This window comes from Pipistrellus kuhlii, unplaced genomic scaffold (assembly GCF_014108245.1).
Source record: "Pipistrellus kuhlii isolate mPipKuh1 unplaced genomic scaffold, mPipKuh1.p scaffold_m20_p_2, whole genome shotgun sequence".
NCBI classification, from domain to species: Eukaryota; Metazoa; Chordata; class Mammalia; order Chiroptera; family Vespertilionidae; genus Pipistrellus; species Pipistrellus kuhlii.
Window position 1 is genome coordinate 177,040,069 of NW_023425515.1, and position 18,875 is coordinate 177,058,943.

General features: G+C 59.4%; 1 protein-coding gene across 6 annotated transcripts in view; it reads left to right on the forward strand.

Annotated features, from left to right (window-relative positions):
* The first annotated feature begins 1,889 nt into the window (after positions 1–1,889).
* Positions 1,890–18,875, forward strand: part of COL16A1 (collagen type XVI alpha 1 chain) — a 49,827-nt gene continuing 32,841 nt past the window's right edge. For 3 of the 6 annotated variants that reach the window (XM_036445233.2, XM_036445236.2, XM_036445238.2), the window contains exons 1-30: positions 1,890–2,280; positions 3,827–3,932; positions 5,205–5,279; positions 5,383–5,500; positions 6,617–6,740; positions 7,010–7,276; positions 7,888–7,968; positions 8,149–8,274; positions 9,015–9,068; positions 9,364–9,390; positions 10,076–10,111; positions 11,378–11,404; positions 12,485–12,547; positions 12,824–12,865; positions 12,972–13,016; positions 13,121–13,156; positions 13,472–13,534; positions 13,830–13,874; positions 13,958–14,053; positions 14,238–14,276; positions 14,863–14,907; positions 15,052–15,087; positions 15,745–15,855; positions 16,239–16,274; positions 16,473–16,508; positions 16,585–16,677; positions 17,099–17,143; positions 17,878–17,913; positions 18,082–18,126; positions 18,378–18,509. In XM_036445233.2, coding sequence (XP_036301126.1) covers positions 3,860–3,932; positions 5,205–5,279; positions 5,383–5,500; positions 6,617–6,740; positions 7,010–7,276; positions 7,888–7,968; positions 8,149–8,274; positions 9,015–9,068; positions 9,364–9,390; positions 10,076–10,111; positions 11,378–11,404; positions 12,485–12,547; positions 12,824–12,865; positions 12,972–13,016; positions 13,121–13,156; positions 13,472–13,534; positions 13,830–13,874; positions 13,958–14,053; positions 14,238–14,276; positions 14,863–14,907; positions 15,052–15,087; positions 15,745–15,855; positions 16,239–16,274; positions 16,473–16,508; positions 16,585–16,677; positions 17,099–17,143; positions 17,878–17,913; positions 18,082–18,126; positions 18,378–18,509 — 2,052 coding nt within the window. In that variant the 5' untranslated portion in view covers positions 1,890–2,280; positions 3,827–3,859. The remainder of the gene's footprint in view (positions 2,281–3,826; positions 3,933–5,204; positions 5,280–5,382; positions 5,501–6,616; positions 6,741–7,009; positions 7,277–7,887; positions 7,969–8,148; positions 8,275–9,014; positions 9,069–9,363; positions 9,391–10,075; positions 10,112–11,377; positions 11,405–12,484; positions 12,548–12,823; positions 12,866–12,971; positions 13,017–13,120; positions 13,157–13,471; positions 13,535–13,829; positions 13,875–13,957; positions 14,054–14,237; positions 14,277–14,862; positions 14,908–15,051; positions 15,088–15,744; positions 15,856–16,238; positions 16,275–16,472; positions 16,509–16,584; positions 16,678–17,098; positions 17,144–17,877; positions 17,914–18,081; positions 18,127–18,377; positions 18,510–18,875) is intronic. The other 3 variants (XM_036445234.2, XM_036445239.2, XM_036445235.2) reach the window with 3 other exon arrangements.

Sequence of the window (18,875 nt, forward strand, 5' to 3'; positions counted from 1 at the left end):
TGCACCTGGGTTACAGTGTGTCTCTCTGTGTGTGTGTCTGTTTATGTGGAGGAGTATTATGTATGTACATGTGTCTGCCTATGAACATAAGTGCCTACATGTGCATGTGGAGTCTATGCACACATGTCGTGATAGAGCATATCTGACTGCATGCTTCTGCTTGTATGTACATATGTGTCGGAGGGAGGAAGGGGCACGGGCTCATCTCTAGATGGTGTCTATGACAGTGTGTCTAGGTCTAGCACAACCCTGTTTTGGTGAGCACCTTTGGGTGCTGTGGGAAGTATCTGGCCTCCCCCTTCTCAGGCCCCTCCAGCTCCGGGTCCAGCCGTCCCCTGCTGCCTGGGAGAGCTGGGGAATGAAGGGTAGGGATTTCCCAGAATGGCACAGTGGTTAGCAACTTATGCTTATGAGTCCAGGTGAGCTGGGCATGGGTCCCTGCCCAACTGCCCACTAACCAAGGGCACGTTGTACTCCTCTGTCCCGGGTTTCCCCATCTGTAAAATGGGGATGAGAACACAATTCTCCCTGCTGGGGGGCTGTGAGGACTGACGGAGTTAGCGTAGGTGAAGTTTTCGGCGTAGAGCCTCGCCTAGCCGTGCTGCCTGATTTCCCCACTGCCCACCACCGGGCAGCTCCCTCTGGCCGGGCTGGCCCGCGTCTACCCCCCCGCAGGCCAGAGCACCCAAAAGACTGCTCTCCCCCCCGCCCCCCGCTTCCCGCCTGCTGAGCTCAGCGATTCCCCGGCTCCACCACTGTCGTAGCCACATCTGGGCCGGCTCCGTGCAGGGACCACAGCCGGGCGCCTCCGTGGCCGTGGTTGGGGTTTCCGCTGACTCAGCGCCTCTGGTTCTGGAGGCGGGAAATGCTGGGTTAGATGGGGCCACGGGGCTACACCACGTCGCTTCTACGGAAGCCCCCCCAAACCAGTTGCTCCCCCTCCTCCTCACACCATTCCTGCCACTCACGGGCCTCTTGAACCCACGTCTCTGTAGCTGCTCAGCCTTGGTGTCCAGAAATTTGCTGCCTCCGGGGGAGACCCTTGGGAGGGTCACCTTGACAATCCCCCTGCCTCTGGACAGAACTGGTCACATGACCTGCTCCCTTCTCCTCAGAGGTCCAGGCTCTCATCCAGCCTCAATTCCTCTTGCTTCCCCAGATCCTGCATATAAAGCAGCGCCTCTCCATCGCTGGGTATAAGCTTGAATCCCAGCCTCACCCTCACCCCACCCCCACCTCCCGCCTGGTTCGCAATAATAATGATCCCAACAGTGAATATTTATTGAGCTCCCCTTTTGTGCCAAGCCCACTAGAAAGCATTTTTACAGATGTTAACTCGTTTCCTGCTCACAATAGCCCTGTAAGGCATACAGGTCATTTCTCAGGGCTCCAGAGGAGAGATGCAGCCAGAGGTAAATGGTGTTTGAAGCCACAGATCCGAGGACTGGGACTGGAGCCCTGCTAACTGCCCGCAGGAAGGAAGAATAACGGGAAGAGGCCAGGGCAGAAGGGGTTAATTCAAACCCCCCTTCCTGGGTGGGGGCGGGGGCGGACAGCACCCTCCCCCCAATTCAGACAGACCTAGAGAAAGTGGGAAAAGCTGACCACAGAGGCTAGGGCAGCAGCCACGTCACGGGTGCCACGGAAGTGGGGGGGAGGGTCCCCACCCAGATACCCCAGCCGTCAAGAGGCCCAGCCAGGAAAGGGGAAGGGGGTGGCACAGAGAGGCCCTTTCAGCTCAGGCCAGGCTCTTAAAGGGCCAGCCTCCCCGCCCACCCACCTGCCCCCGGAGCCCCCTTGCAGGGCAGCTCTGGGCACGCAGGGTCCCGCCTTGCTGGCTGGCTGGCTCGCTCACCTGGCGGGAATCGGGAGGGCGGGCCTAGGAGGACGGCCAGGCCAGGAATGGGCTGTGTGTCTGCAGCCTCAGCCTCTGCTGCTGCCGAGCCCCCTCCCGGCCCTCCCGCCCTCCTCCTGCCTGGCGGGCGGGTCCAGCTGTGTTCCATTAGCCGCCCTGGCCGATCCCCAGCCCCCTGGAACCTCCCCTCCTCCCCCACCGGAGTGGCCGGCAGTCCCGCCAGTCCCGGCAGGCAGGCAGGCAGGCCGAGAGCCTGGGCAGCAGTCAGCCCCAAGAGCTCAGGACCGGGGACCCTGGGGGCCCGAGGACAGCCAGGCGTGATCGAGGACGCCCCCGTGGGTCTGAGGAGCCCAGGCCCGCTCCCCCTGGCTGGCTGCGCGGGGCTGCGCTGGATTCTCAGTGAGGTAGGGGGACCTCCAGCCACGGTAAGTAGGGGGCGGAGTGGGCTGCTTCCTGGCTCCGGGCTGAAGGGGACCCTCTGTCCTGACTTGCTGTGTGACGTGGGGCAAGTGGCTTTCCCTCTCTGGACCTCAACTGCCTTCTCTAGAGGGGATGAGCTCTAAACTGAGTCCCAGTTCTGCCTCTCCCTGCCCTCATATCTGTGCCTTTGAACTGGGGGGGGGGGATCATCTCCTGGGCAGGTTCTGTCCCCGGGGCCCCCGGCTCTGGCTGGAGCCAGGGGAGCGGAGGCCAGAGACAGGAGCGGGGAGGGGACACAAATACATCAATGCTCACGCCTCCACATGCATTCACACGTCTCAGACAGTTGGCAGCCTTCATTGACTGGAAGGAGAGGAGGCCAGGATTAGGTTTGAGAGATGGGATGTGCACACCACCAGAATGGGGGATGAGGGATAAAGTGGGACAGTTCTGCCCCAGGAAGAAGGGGGTTGGGGTCCTAGCTCCGGATACGTCGAGGTGAGGGAGTCCTTTCTGTCCTCATTCCCTACCCAGGGCTGAGGGAGGAGACACAGAATTCATTACAGCCAGAGGGAATGAAGTCAGACTTGCATAAGAACTTCCCTACAGGAAGGCTATTCATAGGCTGGCTGTGTGCACGTGTGCATGCGCAAGCTGTTGTGTCTGGTATGTTGGTGGGCATAGATCTCTGTGAGCCTGTGTGCAGGTAGGCTTGTGTGCATATATCTGTCTGTGTGTATATCCTGTGTTTATCTGTGTGTCATGGTGATACATGCATGACTCCTGTGTGTGTGTGTGTGTGTGTAAAAGTCTTGGGGGAGGCTGACTGATATATGGCTCTGCTAGCTGCTTGCTGAGCCTGCATTGATTTATCTGGGCCCATCCATCCAGGGTTTAATAAAACTAAAAGATGAACATCCATCAGTGCTGAAGGTTGGCAACAACCCGAGCCCTGGTGACCTGCTCTCCCGCTCACGGTACCCATGGGGGAAGCTTCCTTGGAGCACACACAGCCCTGCGATGCCTGCCCGGAAACAGCCCCGTCGTCAGCCCCTGACCTTGTGGGGGGACTAGCAGGGCTTCTAGCTGAGCTGGGTGCACTAGCCAGGTACCAGGCTAGTATATACAGAGACAGCACACAGGCTGATAAAGCATTGAAATGCTTCCAAGTGTATTGGTGAATGGCCTCAGCCTCAAGCCCCCTCACTGTCCCAATCGACCTGGCCTTCTGGGACCCTCTAGATGTCTCCTCAATGCAGCAACTCTCCCCCAGCACAGCCAGACGCCGCTTGGACTGTGCTCCTGCCAGCATTCTGCTCTGGCTGGTTGGTGCCCGTGCCATACCGGTGGTTAAATATTTTGAATATCACCCTGGCCCAAACCGTAGCCTAAAGCCTGTGGCCAGGCCTCTGAGAGGGACGGATGCCTGGCCAGACCTCCTGCCACCCCAGACCAGGGCTTGGGCCCCAGGGGCTGGCTGCCGCTGGCTCACACATGGAAGTGTGCTGCTTGCGCTCAGCCATCCACTTTCCTGGTTTCTGTGATTTTCAGGTGCTGCGGCTGTGGCGGCTTCTCTGAGTCAGGATGTGGGCACCCTGGGCCCCTGGCCTGTGGCTGCTGGGTCTCTGGGCCGCCTGCAGCCATGGGGCACACACAGGTGAGATGACACGTGAGGCCTGGGACCGGCTCCCTGAGGTGCCAGGCCCGATGTACCCATGTGACCTGGGCCACGTGGGCATTTGTGGGAGAGTCTGGAGGCTGGGCGCAGGGTGGCCCGGTGAGCTGCAGTGTGTGTGGGTTGCTACCTGCAAATTTGTGTGTCTCTGGGCCTCTCTGTGTTTGCATCTCAGAGCCGCTCTATGCTTCTGTGCCTATTCCTGTGTCTGTGTGTGTGGACAGCTACCATCCTCCCTGGTACATAAGCCTATCTCGGGCCGTGGGGTAGAGAGGAGCAGGCAGTAAGCTCTCCTGCAAAAGGAAGCTGCGTCCTGACTGGGACCCAGGCCCCTCTGATCCTTTTCAAGGTGGGGACTCCATCCTCCAGCCAAGTGCTCCTCCTCCACAGCTGGCCTTGGATCCCAGATAAAGGGCCCGCCTTGAGGCCCAGACGCTGGATGAGACAGAGGGCGCAGCTCTCCAAGGCCCAAAGCCAGAGGAAGTTGACGGGGCAACTTGCCCTGCTCTGCTGGGTGCCCTCTGGGCTCGGGTGGTTTAGCCTCCTAACTGAGCAGAAATAGAGATACTAGGACCCACATCCAGCCGAAGGAGGCTGCTGATGCGGGAGAGGTAGGCGTCTGGGGGCACGTGACCGCCTGTGAATGGTGTGTGTACATATGTGTGTGTCTGCATGTGTGCACATGTGCGTGGCTCTCCTCTGTCTCACCGGGTCCCCTGGGGGATGGGGCAGAGGATTTCAACATCTGTAAGGAATCTGGGCCCGTTGCCACGGGGTGACTCACCCACGGCCGCCGCTGGTGAACACAGTGATAATCTTTCTGGTCGGACCTGGGGGAGGGAGGCTCCAGTGGAGTCATCGGGCTTAGGGATCCAGGATGCCTTTTTCCGGCCGGGCAGCCAGGGAGTCCACTGTGCAGCTTCCAGGAGCTGTGTTCGCTGTCTTGTCCCAGCTACCACATCTGGATCGATGGGAAGGCCCTTGTGATTCCAGCCCCCGTCACTCCTGTTGTAACTCCTCTCCCGACGCTTCTGCTCAATCGGGCCGAGGGAGGAGGCAGGCCCATGGTGCTCCCCTATCCCCTCAGAGACCTGAATTAAGCTACCCCTCTCCAGTAGCCTTCACCGCCTTGATAGCTGGTCCAAGGCACAGCCTGGCTAAGGGTCCAGAGTGGGGACCTTAACCTCCTTCCTGGATCCCCAAGAGCCTGCCTGTGCAGCTACCTTCACCTGTGCCCATCACTTTTCCTTCCAGGTGAGAAGTGCCCACCTTCGCAGCAAGAAGGACTCAAGTTGGAACACAGAAGTGACTTATCGACCAATGTGACTGGTGAGTGGCCCTCTCACCCTGCTGTCTCTCCCCTCCCCCCCCCCCAACCTTTTTCTGGAGTGGCCTGCACTCATCTGCCCCCCACGTGGTGTCTCCCCCGAAGGCTTCAACCTCATCCGCCGCCTCAACTTCATGAAGACGCCGGCCATCAAGAAGATCCGCAACCCCAATGGGCCTCTCATCCTGCGCCTGGGGGCGGCCCCGCTCACCCAGCCCACACGGTAAAGGTCCCAGAGGGACCGCTGGGAGTCCATACTGGTCTCAGCTGCACTCCCCAGCAATGGTGCATGTTAAGCCGACACCAGTTTGGCTCAATGGACAGAGCGTCGGCTTGGGGACTGAAGGGACTCGGGTTCGATTCCGGTCAAGGGCATGTACCTTGGTTGCGGGCATATCCCCAGTAGGGGGTGTGCAAGAGGCAGCTGATCGATGACTCTCTCTCATCGATGTTTCTAGCTTTCTATCTCTCTCCCTTCCTCTCTGTACAAAATCAATAAAATATATTTTTTTAAAAAATGCTGCATGTTAAGGTGCTAAGGCTGGCAGCACCTGTGGGTCATTCTATCCCACCTCCTGGTCTCCACTCCCAGGGCCTGCAGGGTGGGCAAAGAGGGGGTGCCTGCCAGGCCCACACTCTGTTAGCAGTGGTTGGGGACAGGTGTGCATCCTGTGGGTATCATGAGGACCCCAGGAGGGGGGTGGAACCTGGCAAGAGAGAGTGTGTGTGTGTGTGTGTGTGTGTGTGTGTGTGAGAGAGAGAGAGAGAGAGAGAGAGAGAGAAAGAGAGAGAGACTGAGATCCACACTCGCACAAATCCCTGGATATTCTGGCCTCTGCTTACCTCTCCAGCCTCATCTCCCCACATGGTCCTCTTTCTTGCTTGCTTCTCTCGTCTTACTGAACCCTTTTCATCTTTTTTAGCATCTCTCCTCCGTGTCTCCTTCCCCCACCCCTCCACAGTTATTTTCCCCAGGACATCTTGAATTTCTTGGAAGCGCTTGCCACCATTGTAATGAGATGGTGAAACAGTCTTTCTGGGGATTCTTTGCGGTCTGCTCCCCCATCACCTCCCACCCCGTTAGGCGTGAAAGCTCTGTGAGGGCAGGCACCTTCTCTGTGCTCCCACTTCTGTCCTCTCCAGCAGCCAGACCCACCCTGGCACATAGTAGGCACTCAAGAAATGTCTGTAAACGAATGGGGGTGTGTGTAGGTTGTGTCGGTGTGGAGGTGTGGGCCTGCAGGTATCTTGAGCAGGTTCAACAGCCCCAGGGGCGCAGGGTGAGCAGTGGGTGGCCTCTCCCCTGAGCCTCAGGGCACCCTCCCTACTCTGTCCCCAGCCGAGTCTTCCCTCGAGGCCTCCCCGCTGAGTTCACCCTGGTGCTGACGCTACTGCTGAAGAAACACACCCACCAGAACACGTGGTATTTGTTCCAAGTGACCGATGGAGAGGGGTACCCACAGGTGAACCCCGCCCCCTTGCCTATTGCCCTCGGGGCTGAGAGCAGCTCTGTCTCAGGTGGGGGTGTCTGGGGCCTCCCCGCTACGCCCCTGCGCCCACCCTCCCGGCCACCTGCACCCCCCCAGCATCTCTCTCATTCTGTGACCAGCCAGCGTCCTTTCCTTTCTGGGCCTCCGTTTCCCCTCCTGTGAAATGGACTTGAGGGCCATGCTGTGGTCCCTCTGACCTGTGTCTCTGACCTCTGACCTGCGTCTCTCCCGATTGCACCCAGATTTCCCTGGAAGTGAACAGCCAGGAGCAGAGCCTGGAGCTGCGGGCCCGGGGCCCCGCCGGCGACTTCGTGTCCGGCCTCTTCTCGGTGCCCCAGCTCTTCGACCTGCGCTGGCACAAGCTGCAGCTGAGCGTGGCCGAGCGCGTGGCCTCCGTGCACGTGGACTGCACCTCGGCCTTCTCCCAGCCCCTGGGGCCCCGGCGGCCCATTCGGCCTGAGGGCCATGTCTTTCTGGGCTTGGATGCCGAGCAGGCCAAGCCCGTCTCGGTGAGTGTGCGGTGGGGCTCTTGCTTCTGATCCCGCCTCCTGGGAGCCGGGCCAGCTCCCTGGAATCTGTTTCTGACCAGGTCCTTCCCTTGCTCAGAATCCTGGCTTGGCTCCCCACCATCCCCCCTCCCCGATGCAGCCTAAACACATTCACCTGGCATCCAGGGCCCTGGCCTGGTCTTTATGAATGTGCTCTGCGGCAGCTTCCGTGACCTCTCCGCGCAGCTCTGCTCTTATCGAGTCCGTCCTGGCCGTCCACGTCACCAGGACCCGCACACCTCCGTGCCTTTGCCTGCGCTGTTCCCCCGCCTGCAGTGCTTTTCCTTGCATGCCCATCTGCTGAAGATCGGCTGGCCCTTCATGCCCAGCTTGAATGGGGCCCCCTCACCCCCTGTTCCTCTGGGCCGAGGCAAACATGTCTCCCTCCTCTCCCTCTTCCCTGCACACGCAGTGCTGTTTTCCCTCTGGGGACAGCGATATTCCTGATGGCCTGCCAGGCCAGACTAGAAACTCTCTGAGGACAAGTCCTGGGTGGAGCCTCCTCGGGGCCGCACCAGGGACCAGGACTATTTGCTAAAATGAAGCGAAGCTGACGTGTGTGTCCCCTGCAGTTTGACCTTCAGCAGGCACACATCTACTGCGACCCGGAGCTGGTGCTGGAGGAGGACTGCTGTGAGGTTTCACCGGGAGGGGTGAGTGGCCTGGCCCCAGCACGGCGGGGGTGGGGGGAGGGGGTGTTCGGGCACTGCACAGGGGCACAGTGTGCTGGAGGTGGGCGACAGCAGGGGATGCCTAGAGATCTGAAGATGAGTGGGTAAAGGGCGGGTGTCAGCCTTCTGTACTGAATCCAGCCCTTCCCTCACACTGGGCAGTGCCCTCCAGAGACCTCCAAGGCCCGCCGGGACACCCAGAGCAATGAGCTCATTGAGATCAACCCACAGACGGAGGGCAAGGTCTACACTCGCTGCTTCTGCCTGGAGGAACCTCAAAACAGCAAGGTGGATGGGCAGGGAGGCAGGCGTGGGTCCAGGCAGACATGGGAAGACTACCCCTCACCCAACCTGACTGAGATCTGCCCCAGGGTCAGCTGTACCGGGGGAAGGGAGGGCACTGGAAGTCTGCCCGTGTGGGTACCATTCCTGTAGGATTCAGGGAGGCAGAGAGACAGCCCACTGGGTGACCCTGTGCCTGCCTGCCTATTGGCATTGAGTTGTGCCCATCTAGCTCATCGATGCCACCCCAGGCCCTCCTGGTGAGGGCAAGATGAGGCTTGTAACCAGAGGCAGTTTCCAGGACAGGAATACCTGAGGCCAGAGGCCAGACCACACTGCTTCCCTTGGGGCTTTCTCACTCTCCTGGGCCCAGCCCCGGTCAAGGCCAGGCTGGTGCTGCACCCAGCACCATGGCCAGCTGTCCTGCTCCTTTGCAGGTTCTTTAGGGGTAGCCTGGAAGCCCGGTTCCTCTCTTAGCCCCACCCACTGACTGGGCAACCTCCCTGCCCACTGGGCACCATGCCCAGCCTTTGGCTGCAGGAACACAGGATCTCATTGATTCATGGTCTCATTTTCTCCGACATCACGTGGGTCGGGGGAAAGGAAGGGGTCAGTGGGGTGTCAGGGGCCTGAACAGGCTCTTGATGCCCTGGGAGGTGCCAGATGTCACTTGTATGAGTACCCCTTTCCAGCATCGGCCCCATACTGCCCCCTCCTCAACAGCTCCCTTCACTCTGTCTGCCCAGGTGGATGCCCAGCTGACGGGAAGGATCAGCCAGAAGGCAGAAAGGGGAACAAAGGTAGAGATGGTGGGTGGGGGGAGGAGCCCACGGTACCCTCAGTTTGCCCTCCGTGCCCTCCATGCCCTCTTGCATAAGAGACTCCACTCCCACACTCTTCCCACCTGCCCCTTTTGGACAGAGGTGAGGCACATAGGTGCCAGCTCTGAGAAGGAAGGATGAATGGGAGTGAGGCAGACACAGTTTCTGGCACTACTGAGGGCACCTGCTCCTGGTGGTTCTTGGGTAGGGGTGTTAGAAGCAGTGCCTCATCCCCTCCATTCCCTGCCCACCCCCATGCCCTCCCTCTCCCCAGGCTCGTCAGGAGACAGCCCCCGATGAGGTAAGCCTCTCAATGTAGACTGGCAGAAAGAGCTCGGTTGAAGAGGTGCCAGCATGAACCCTTTGGACAAGGCTTTAGGGCACTGGAGCCTGGGCATGGGGATGTGGGATGACTACACAGCTCCCAGCATTCCTTGGGGGATCAATGCTGGGTCATGTCTGTCTGCTGCCTTTCCTTGGCATGTGTGTGTGTGTGTGTGTGTGTGTGTGATTTAGCCGTGTGTGTGTGTGTGTGTGATTTAGCCGTGTGTGTGTGTGTGTGTGTGTGTGATTTAGCCGTGTGTGTGTGTGTGATTTAGCCGTGTGTGTGTGTGTGTGTGTGTGATTTAGCCCTGGATACTGCTGTTGAGTTGGCAGCCAGTAGCCATGGGCATCATGGGGAGAGCCCAGGCCTTGGCCAGGGGACCCCAGATTATAGACCTCATTCTGCTCTGACATGCTGTGTGACCCAGAGTCCACTGCCATTCCTCTCTGGGCCTCAGTTTCCTCATCTGAGAAATGCCTGGCTCTGGGTGGGCGGGAATTGAGGGGCAAGGCTTGTTGGATATGATTCCTATCTTCATGCTCCCTCAGACTTTGCCCAGAACATATATGATGTTCTGTGTGCTTGGTGCGTGTGTGGGGATGTGTGGGTGGTCCTGAGCTCTCAGAGCTGACCTCCTCGCCTGCCTGTGCTTCCCTTTCAGTGCCCACCCTGTGTCCATGGTGCCCGGGAAAGCAATGTGAGTGGATGGAAGATGTGCAGTGTGGGGTGGGCACTGGCTGGGAGTGGGCGTGGCTTAGAGGTTGATTGGCAGCTTCCTGGTTCAGGACAAGGGGTCTTTGTGCACTTTCTTTTCTTTTTCTTTCTTTCTTTCTTTTTTTAAATATATTTTATTGATTTTTCACAGAGAGGAAGAGAGAGAGGGATAGAGAGTTAGAAACATCGATGAGAGAGAGACATCGATCAGCTGCCTCTTGCGGGATGTGCCCGCAACCAAGGTACATGCCCTTGACCGGAATCGAACCCGGGACCTTTCAGTCCGCAGGCCGATGCTCTATCCACTGAGCCAAACCGGTTTCGGCTCTTTGTGCACTTTCACACTCCCTCTCTGCCTGTCTCCCGAGCTGGGCTTGACCTCACCACGCCGGGCAGCAGGGAAGGAAGCCTCATGCCCCGAGACCTGGGCCATGTATTGGGAGCCAGGGTGCCATGGGGACGGGGTGGCGGCCAGGAGGATCAGGGCCTTGGCCGCAGATCCCAGCTTTGCACTCCCCCTCCCCCAAGGGCTCAGGCCTGCTTTGCTTGAGGGCCCCCACATCGTCTTGGAGGACTAGAGTTGGGGAAAGACTCAGTGACACAGCTCAGCACTGGCCCCCAGAATACATGCTGGCTCCAAGCCTCCCCGCCACCCCGGCTGGCCCTGCCCACCCTCCCTCTGGGGTCCAGAAGGACAAGGGAGAGGGACTCAGCGCAAGCCCAGCTGGTACCCAACTGTGCCTCTTCCGTGAGCAGCATGAGTCACCACTTCCCCAGGGGCCTGACATTCTGAGGTGACAAGTCACATTGGCCCACAAAGGCGACAACTCCTGCTCCCCTCGGCTCCAAACCCCCTGACTTTGGCGGGGGAGGAGGGGAGGGAAGGGTCTGGGGAAGGGCATCAGGAAGTGTCCCTTTTTCCATCTAGTCCCCAACCAAATCTGACAAGGCTGCAGTCCCCAGAGACACAGGGTTACCATGGCAACCAAGCAGCCATGTTATCCTAGCAACTGAGGGTCGGAGCTAGCCAAAGCCAGGCCGGTTCAGAGGGTGGATTGGACCCCTGTGAGGGTTTGACAGCCTTAGGATACCAAGTTGGCCGCTGGCTGCCTGGGAGACAGATCGGGGGCTGGGATTCGGCGTGTGGTTCCTGTCGCCTGCTGTGGGCCCCTGGCTAAGTGGATTGTTCTCTCTGGGCCCAGTTTCTCCTCCCTCTCCGAGGTGTAATGCTCTCTCCTCTGTCCCTCAGGTCACAAGTGGTCCCTCTGGCCTCCAGGTGAGTTCCAGATGGAGAGCAGGACACTCAGAGATCCCAGCCCATCCTGCAGCATGTCACCCTGGGGCTGTGTTTCTGTCAGGGCTGCCTGAGCCTGTGTGTGATGGTTAGACTTGGGCGTGTTGGAAAGAGTGAAGGGTGGGTGTGTATAAGGGTGTTAAGAACTGCCCTTCTCAGAGGACCCGCTGCCCTCGGGCGTAGGCCACACATCTCTGACCTTCCCAATCCCCTCAAGCATCCTGTGTGTGTGGGGAGGGGTATTGTCATTTCACTGATGGGAAAACCGAAACCCCACCATCCCACGTGTGTGATGCGTGTGTCAGAGTGATTGTGTGTGTGTGTGTGTGTGTGTGTGTATGGCTACATGCACCTCTGTCACATGTTTGCATGTGTGTAGCCCACAGTAGTGGTGTTGAGGGCTGAATCCATATACCTGTGGGCCTGACAGGACCGCAGAGCTTGTGAGGGATGGGGTAGGTCACATGCGTGCGAGTGTGTGCTTGTGTGCTTGTGCGTGCCTGTGAGTGTGCAATAGCTCTTGGGGGCACCCTCATGCGAGTGCTGGCTGAGTGCTAGGCCCTGTGCCAAGCATTCTACCTGCAGCATAAACTCCTGGCACCACGCGATGAGATAGTTGCTGATGTGAGCCCCGTTTTATTGATGAGGAAACTGAGGCTCAGAGAGGTCACATGACTTGAGTCATGTACTAAAGCAGTAGGGGCAGGAATTGAACTCAGGCAGCCTGACACACATCTCCGTGGGTTTCTGCTGCTCCACGTTTGTGCCCAGGCACGTGTCCCCGTGTCCCTGGGTGCTGCGTGTGAGCTAGTGTGCGTGGGTAGGGGTGTGGGGGGAGGGATACCCTCCACGTGAGACTGTCGATTTGCCAGCTGGAGCCTCTTGGCCTGGGAGGGACGTGCGGCTGAATGCATATGGAATCCATGTGTTGTGTGTGTGGTGGGGTTGGGTGGGGCTGTGCTCATGTACACACCCTTGCGGGGTGGACGGTGGAGAAGGCCAGATTTGGGAGGCTCCCCTGCGCCCCTCTGGTCCCAGAGCCCGTTTTGGTCTCATCCACAGGGAGGGAAAGGTGAGCAGGGCCCGCCTGGCCCAGCAGGCCTCAAGGGAGAGAAGGGAGCCCGGGTAAGTGCCCAGCCCTGCCTGCTGCAGGCCCCTTCCCGGCCGTGGCCTGGGGGTGGGCTGGGAGGTGAGCCATCCTCCCTGTCACCTCAGCTGGAAACCTGCAGCCTGGCCCAAAGGAGGGGTGAGGGTCGGGAGCTTTCTAGGGGTTAGTGTGGAAATCTCTATTTTCTAGGGGCACCTGGGACTGAGGGATTCCGGGGCCCATCCTCTTCAAAACAGGTCTGGGGAGACTCTCCTAGGGGGCCCCACCCCTGATCCCTTGCTCCCTACCCCCAGGGCAATGACTGTGTCCGAATCTCTCCGGGTGCCCCGCTTCAGGTAAGAGCCTGCGTTAGCCTGGAGTTGGCCTTGGGGAAGGGGCTGTGCCCTTGGCAGCCCATGGGGGACCCCTGGGCCCCCCTCAACACCTTATCTCCCTGCTCAGTGTTCAGAAGGCCCAAAGGGAGAGAAGGGGGAGTCAGGCGGCGTGGTGAGTGTGGGGCCAGGGGCAGGGCAGGGGCGGTGGACGGTGGGAGGGGCCTTAGCCTTCCTCTCCTTTTTCACTCTTTCTTTTGTGCCCCCCACTCATCTCAGGGACCTTCAGGACCCCCGGGCTCCACAGGCCAGAAGGTAACGGGTCCGGGTTTGAAGGGGTGGTCTGTGGGCTCTGCAGACATGAGGAGGGGGGTGACAGCAGGCACAGAGTTGGCAGTAAACCGCCAACACTTCCAGTCATGCCACCATGTCCAAATCCCCACCAAGACCTGGAGGGCGGTGCCGCCGGCCCCAGAGGGAGCGGCCTGGCTGGTTTGGGAGCTCTTCCTGTTTCTGTCCTCCTGAGGGACGGGGCCATTTAATCTCAGAGACCTGGGTCTGTAAGGGAATTGCCTCTCCCCCGGATGGAGCTGCCCTCAACCCCAGTCACGTTGTCTCTACCTCTTCCAGGGCCAGAAAGGAGAGAGGGGAGACGGAGGCACCAAGGGCTCCATGGGGAAGCCAGGCCGAGACGTACGTATGGCTCCCAGCCCCTCCCAACCACAACCCCACGTCTCTCAGCCCAAGGGCTGGAACGCTGGGGTTGAAGCATCGGAATACACGCTGATACCCTCGCCCAGGCAGAACGGGCCTGGGAGGGGCAGGCTGTGCCTGAGGAGTCACGGCCTAAGAGCCCCTGACCTCTACCACCCAGAGGCTGGCATCGATGACTTTGGAGCCCTGGGTGGCGTGTGGCTTTGGAGGGACCGTGGGGTGGGCCGTGGGTCTGGGCCAAGCCTTGGCCGTTCTTACGCCCACCCACCCACAGGGCCGGCCGGGAGAGATCTGTGTCATGGGGCCCAAAGGACAGAAGGTGAGCTGCGGGTGTCTGTGGGGTGGGGAGTGGGTGCTGAGCCGAGGCGGCAGCTCTCTCACACCCACAAAACCCCTGACCAGGGAGACCCTGGCTTTGTCGGGCCTGAGGGGCTGGCAGGAGAGCCCGGGCCACCTGGCCTCCCCGGGCCCCCTGGCATAGGACTTCCTGGGATCCCGGTGAGTCCTCCTCTGCCCTCCTTTCTTCAAAGACCCTTCCCCTGCCTGGCCAGTAGGTGTGTGTGTGTGTGTGTGTGTGTGTGTGTGTGTGTGTGTGTGTGTGTGTGTGTGTGTGTGTGTAATACCCAGGGTCCTATTGGGGAGGGGCTGTAATGTGAGGCCCTGGCACTGTTTCTGCCCTCAGGGGGACCCGGGAGGCCCAGCAGGTCCTAAAGGAGACAAGGTAAGCACAGGCTAGAGCATGGGCACATGGGGGAGCCCCTGATTGGCTGGAGGAGAGAGAATGGGGCGGGGGGCAGCTGGGGTGATGGACATGTGGGGGGAGCGGGACCAGGCATCCATCTGAGGAGGATGGGCTCTCTGTTCAGCCAGGCCCCTTGCTGACGAGGAAGCCTTGGCCTGGGCTCCAGACATCGGGGAGGGCAGTCCGAAGTCTAGTGATGACCAGAGTGGCCTTGCCTGGAGGCCCAAGCTCATTTGAGGGCCTTGTGTCTCAGTGAGCAAAGGCCCTGGGAATGCTGGGCGTCTGTCTTCTGCAGTTCCCCTGGAGTCCCCCAGATCACGTTCCAACCTGCCACATGGGGGGAGGGGCACCCAGAAGCCCTTCCTTTGCAAGCAGAGGGCTTGCCTTAGACAGACATGGAGGACAGGCAGCAGCAGGGAGTCTCTGCTGACCAAATGGAGCAGCAGGCGACGGGAGACTTGGCAGAGATGATCCTGCCGTCCGGAGAGGGGCCTGCATGGGGCGGGGGTGAATGGGCTGGGGTCACAGCCAGGAGCTTCCCCCTTCCCCCTTCTTCTGACCGCAGGGCAGCTCCGGGGTGCCGGGAAAGGAAGGTCCTGGCGGAAAACCTGTGAGTGACCCCAACTCGGTGGGGATGGGGGGGCCACTGCCCACCATGTCCGAGTCTGCTTGCCAAGGCTTCCAGAGGTGGGGGGCAAGGTCCCCGGGCCCCGTCCTGATGCACCAGTCCTAATGCCCGCTGCTTCTCCTACAGGGAAAGCCAGGGGTGCCAGGGCTAAAGGGAGAGAAGGTGAGTGCTCTGCCGCGGTGCCCCAGGGTGGGGTGGGAGTGGGACCCCCTCTCTGGAGGTGACATTAAGCATCAGAGGCCCTGGGACCAAGGGTGCCGACCTTCCTCAGTGGACCCCACCCCTTCTTTGTCACTCCAGAGCTTGGCTGGGGAGATGCACCGCGGGGTTCAAGGCCCGCTCGGCCACACATGATTTATGACCGTGGCATCCGTGTCCCATTCTGTAGGTGGGACACGGTGCTTTCGGAGGGCGGGCCGTGGGGACGCAGTTTTGCGACATCCAGGGATCAGCTGAATGAATGAGTCAGCTGGACAGAAAGCCCCTCCAGGGTTCCTGCTGACATTGGCGCTAGGGCCTGGCCCCCCAACGTCTAGAGGTCCTTGTCTTCCCCTAGGTCTCAGCCCCACCTTGTCCACTTATGGTCTCTCCGTTCTTCTAGGGCAGTGTTTCCCAAACTTTTGACATATGTGCATGCACCCCTTCTATAATTTTCGTAACGCTGAGTACCCCTCGTACTCATGAGAACGTAGAATTAGGCACAGCTAAGCACGGTGCAGTACATATCCCCACCAAACTCGGGTGCAACGCGTACCCCCACCAAACTCTTCCTGTACCCCTGGGGGTACGTGTACCACACTCTGGGAAACACTGTTCTAGGGTGACCCCTGTGAAGTGTGCCCAACGCTGCCTGAAGGCTTCCAGAACTTCGTGGGGCTTCCTGGAAAGCCAGGGCCCAAGGGGGAACCCGGTGATCCTGCACCAGCCAGGGTGAGTACCCTCCATGCCACCCACAAAGAACTTGAGGGTATTACCGTGAAGTGGAGTTGGGCAGAGAGACTGGGTGCTTCTCATGGCCATAGAGAGATTGTGGGCAGAGGGTCTGGGTGCTTAGCTCCACTGGTAGCAGCTGAACCATAGAGTTTAGTGCTGGGCTAGAAGGCCACCCAGGTCTCCATGGCAACCCTGCAGTGTTCCTAAGGAAGTGCTAAAATGCCTTTTGGGCAGGCTGGCGTGGAGCCAGCCCTTATAGGAAGCAAGGCTGTGCTCCCCTCCTGGGATTGGGTGTTGGTGGGGACGGTGAGAAGGAGTGGGCAGGGCTGGGTCTGGGCCCGGCCTGCCTCCCCCACTCCCTCACAGACTCTTCTTTTCAGGAGGGCCCGGGAGCTGCAGGACAGAAAGGTGATCGGGTATGTATAGGGACTTCTTGGTGGGAGAGCTTAGCCTGGCTTCGTGGGCTGGGGTGCTGCTGACCGTGGACCCCCCGAGGACACTTGGGTGTTTGAGATGCTTGTGGTGTGTGATATGGCTGACCTCATACGTGGCTAGGAAGTTGGGGTGTGTCCCAGCATGCCCAGTCTCAGCCCATAACCCTTTTCTCCCCACAGGGAGACCCTGGCATCCAAGGCCTCAAAGGAGAGAAGGTGAGGGAACCCCAGGCACCTGGCTGCCCACTCTGACTATTGGGAGCCTTTCTAATCCCTGCTCTTCCTTCTCCAGGGGGAGTCCTGCTTGTCCTGCAGCCCAGCTGTGGGGGCCCAGCAGCTTGAGACCAAAGGAGACGTGGGGCCCCCTGGCTTTCCTGGCCTTCCGGTGAGTGGCTGCTTCCTGCCAGCCCAGCCCAGTCCAGCCCAGCCCGTCCTTGCTAGACAGTGTCCTTCCTGGCTCCTTAGGCCCCTCATCTAAGGCAGAGGCCAGGGGGAGGCCCTGTGGCCTGTGTCCCCAGCCTGCAGCCTGGCCCCTCCCTCCTCCCTGCACTGGGCCAGGCTCCGCGCCCCCGGAACTCCCTCTTGGAACCTCCGAGTCCCCAGCGGTGTAACTGAAATAACTGCCCCGCTGCCTGTAACCTCACAAGGACCCTGCAGTGTAGACGCCTATGCTATTTTATCATCCCAGGGCTGTAGGGTGTGTCATTCGGAGTCGGCTTCTTTTTCTCCGTGGACACTGGGGCCCATGGAGTCTCAGAGGGTTGGGAGTGGGGAGATGCTGTGACTATAACGTGACTGTTTTTCAGGGGAACGTTGGGGCTCCAGGGCCCACGGGGCTGAAAGGAGAAAAGGTGAGGCCTGGGTTCGATGTCAGGGACACCAGGGCTTCTTAGCAGGGAGACGGGAGCCCTGGGTGGGGAGCAGAGAGAATACAGACAAGACAGCAAACTGTACATTTGCAGCGAAATAAATTCATCTATGTTTTTGCAAACCAGGGTTAAAGAACTTATACCCAAAAGCCCTCATGTTCTCCCAAGAGCATTCCTTAATGTTGTATTTTTAATTTAGCAATAATATAAAGTAATAAAGTGCATTCAAGATGGCCTTATACTAATATAATAAATTTTTCTTTACTACTTATTTTGTGCAGGGCACTGTGCTAAGCGCTTGTACATATGTTGTTTCCTCTTCCCAAAACCTTGTAGGGTAGGGACTCCATTCTTCCCGTTTTACAGATGAGAAAATAGAGGCACAGAAAGGCCAAGTAAATTAGCCCAAAGTCAAGTGGGTGCTTGTGTGCAGAAGTGGGATGGAGCTCGGGAAGTCTGTAATGTTCACCTCTCGGCTGGGTCCTCGATGTCAGTGCCTGTGCTAACGCTTGTGTTTGTGGCTGACCTGGAGACAAATCACAGCCTTGAACTGACAGTGCAGCGTGACTCAAAGGAGGGGTTCCGTGGGTGTGAGGGTGTTAAGTGTGAGAAACCCTGGAATATATGTTCACACTCGGCTCTCCCAAGCAAACCTGTCGTTTCTCAGCTGGAGCTTTGCCCTCCCATGTGACCGATGTTCTCTCCTTTGATCTCAGGGTGATTTTGGGGAGGCAGGGCCAGCTGGCAGTTCGGTAAGTGTACTCCGGGCGGGTGGGTGGCAGCAGCTCTGGGAAAGGACAAGGTGGGAGGTTCTGCCTGCTTCGGGGAGCTGACAGGCCTGGATGGGGCCCCCTCCTGGCTCAGGCAGATGCTGGGGACCACACGTGTGGTCCTGTTGCTGTTTTTTTTTTATCACACAGGGGCCACCAGGGCCAGTGGGACCCGCAGGAATCAAAGGGGAGAAGGTGAGTATGGGGACATTCTCTGCCCAGCAGCCTGGGCAAACTTTCCAAACACATCCCTGTCCTCTCCTTCAAGCTCTCTGAGGCTCCCTAATGCCTCAGGGTCCCAGCTGACCCCTTCGCGCGACCCCTGATGATGTGGCCCCCACCCTCCTTTCTGACCTGCTCTTTCACAACCTGTCCCGAGATAGCCCTTGCCCATGAGAGGTGCCAGCCTGGCCTGGGGCCCCCAACCCCATGTCCTTGCTCTGCAGGGGGATCCTTGCGAGCCATGTTCAGCTCCGTCCACGCCTCAGAACGGGGACGGCCGCGCGGTGGCCTTGCAGGGCCCTCCTGGAGAAAAGGGAGAGCCGGGGCCTCCGGGCTTCGGCCTGCCAGGGAAACAGGTGAGCTCCAGGGCCTGGCAGGGGGGTGCAGACAGGCTGGAGAGAGGCGGGCACCTTCCTCCCCTCTCCCCCCACCGCCCCGGTCTCGGTTCGCTGGGCAGTGGGGAGTAGGTGGGTCAGCCAGGCAGGAGTCCGGCTCAGGTCTTTTCTCTCAGTCTCTGCAGTATCCGAGAGCGGAGACTTGGGTCCCAGGACAGAGCATGATAGGATGTGCAGAAAGAGTACCGGCCGGGGACCAGACAGTCCTGGGTTCAAAGTCCAGGTCTGCCTTTTACGAGCTTTTAGACTTGAGCAAGTCCCTTTTGCTCTGTGCTTGTTTCCCGTGCCTGGTGGTGCAAAGCCTAGGATGTGTGTGAAGCACTTTGC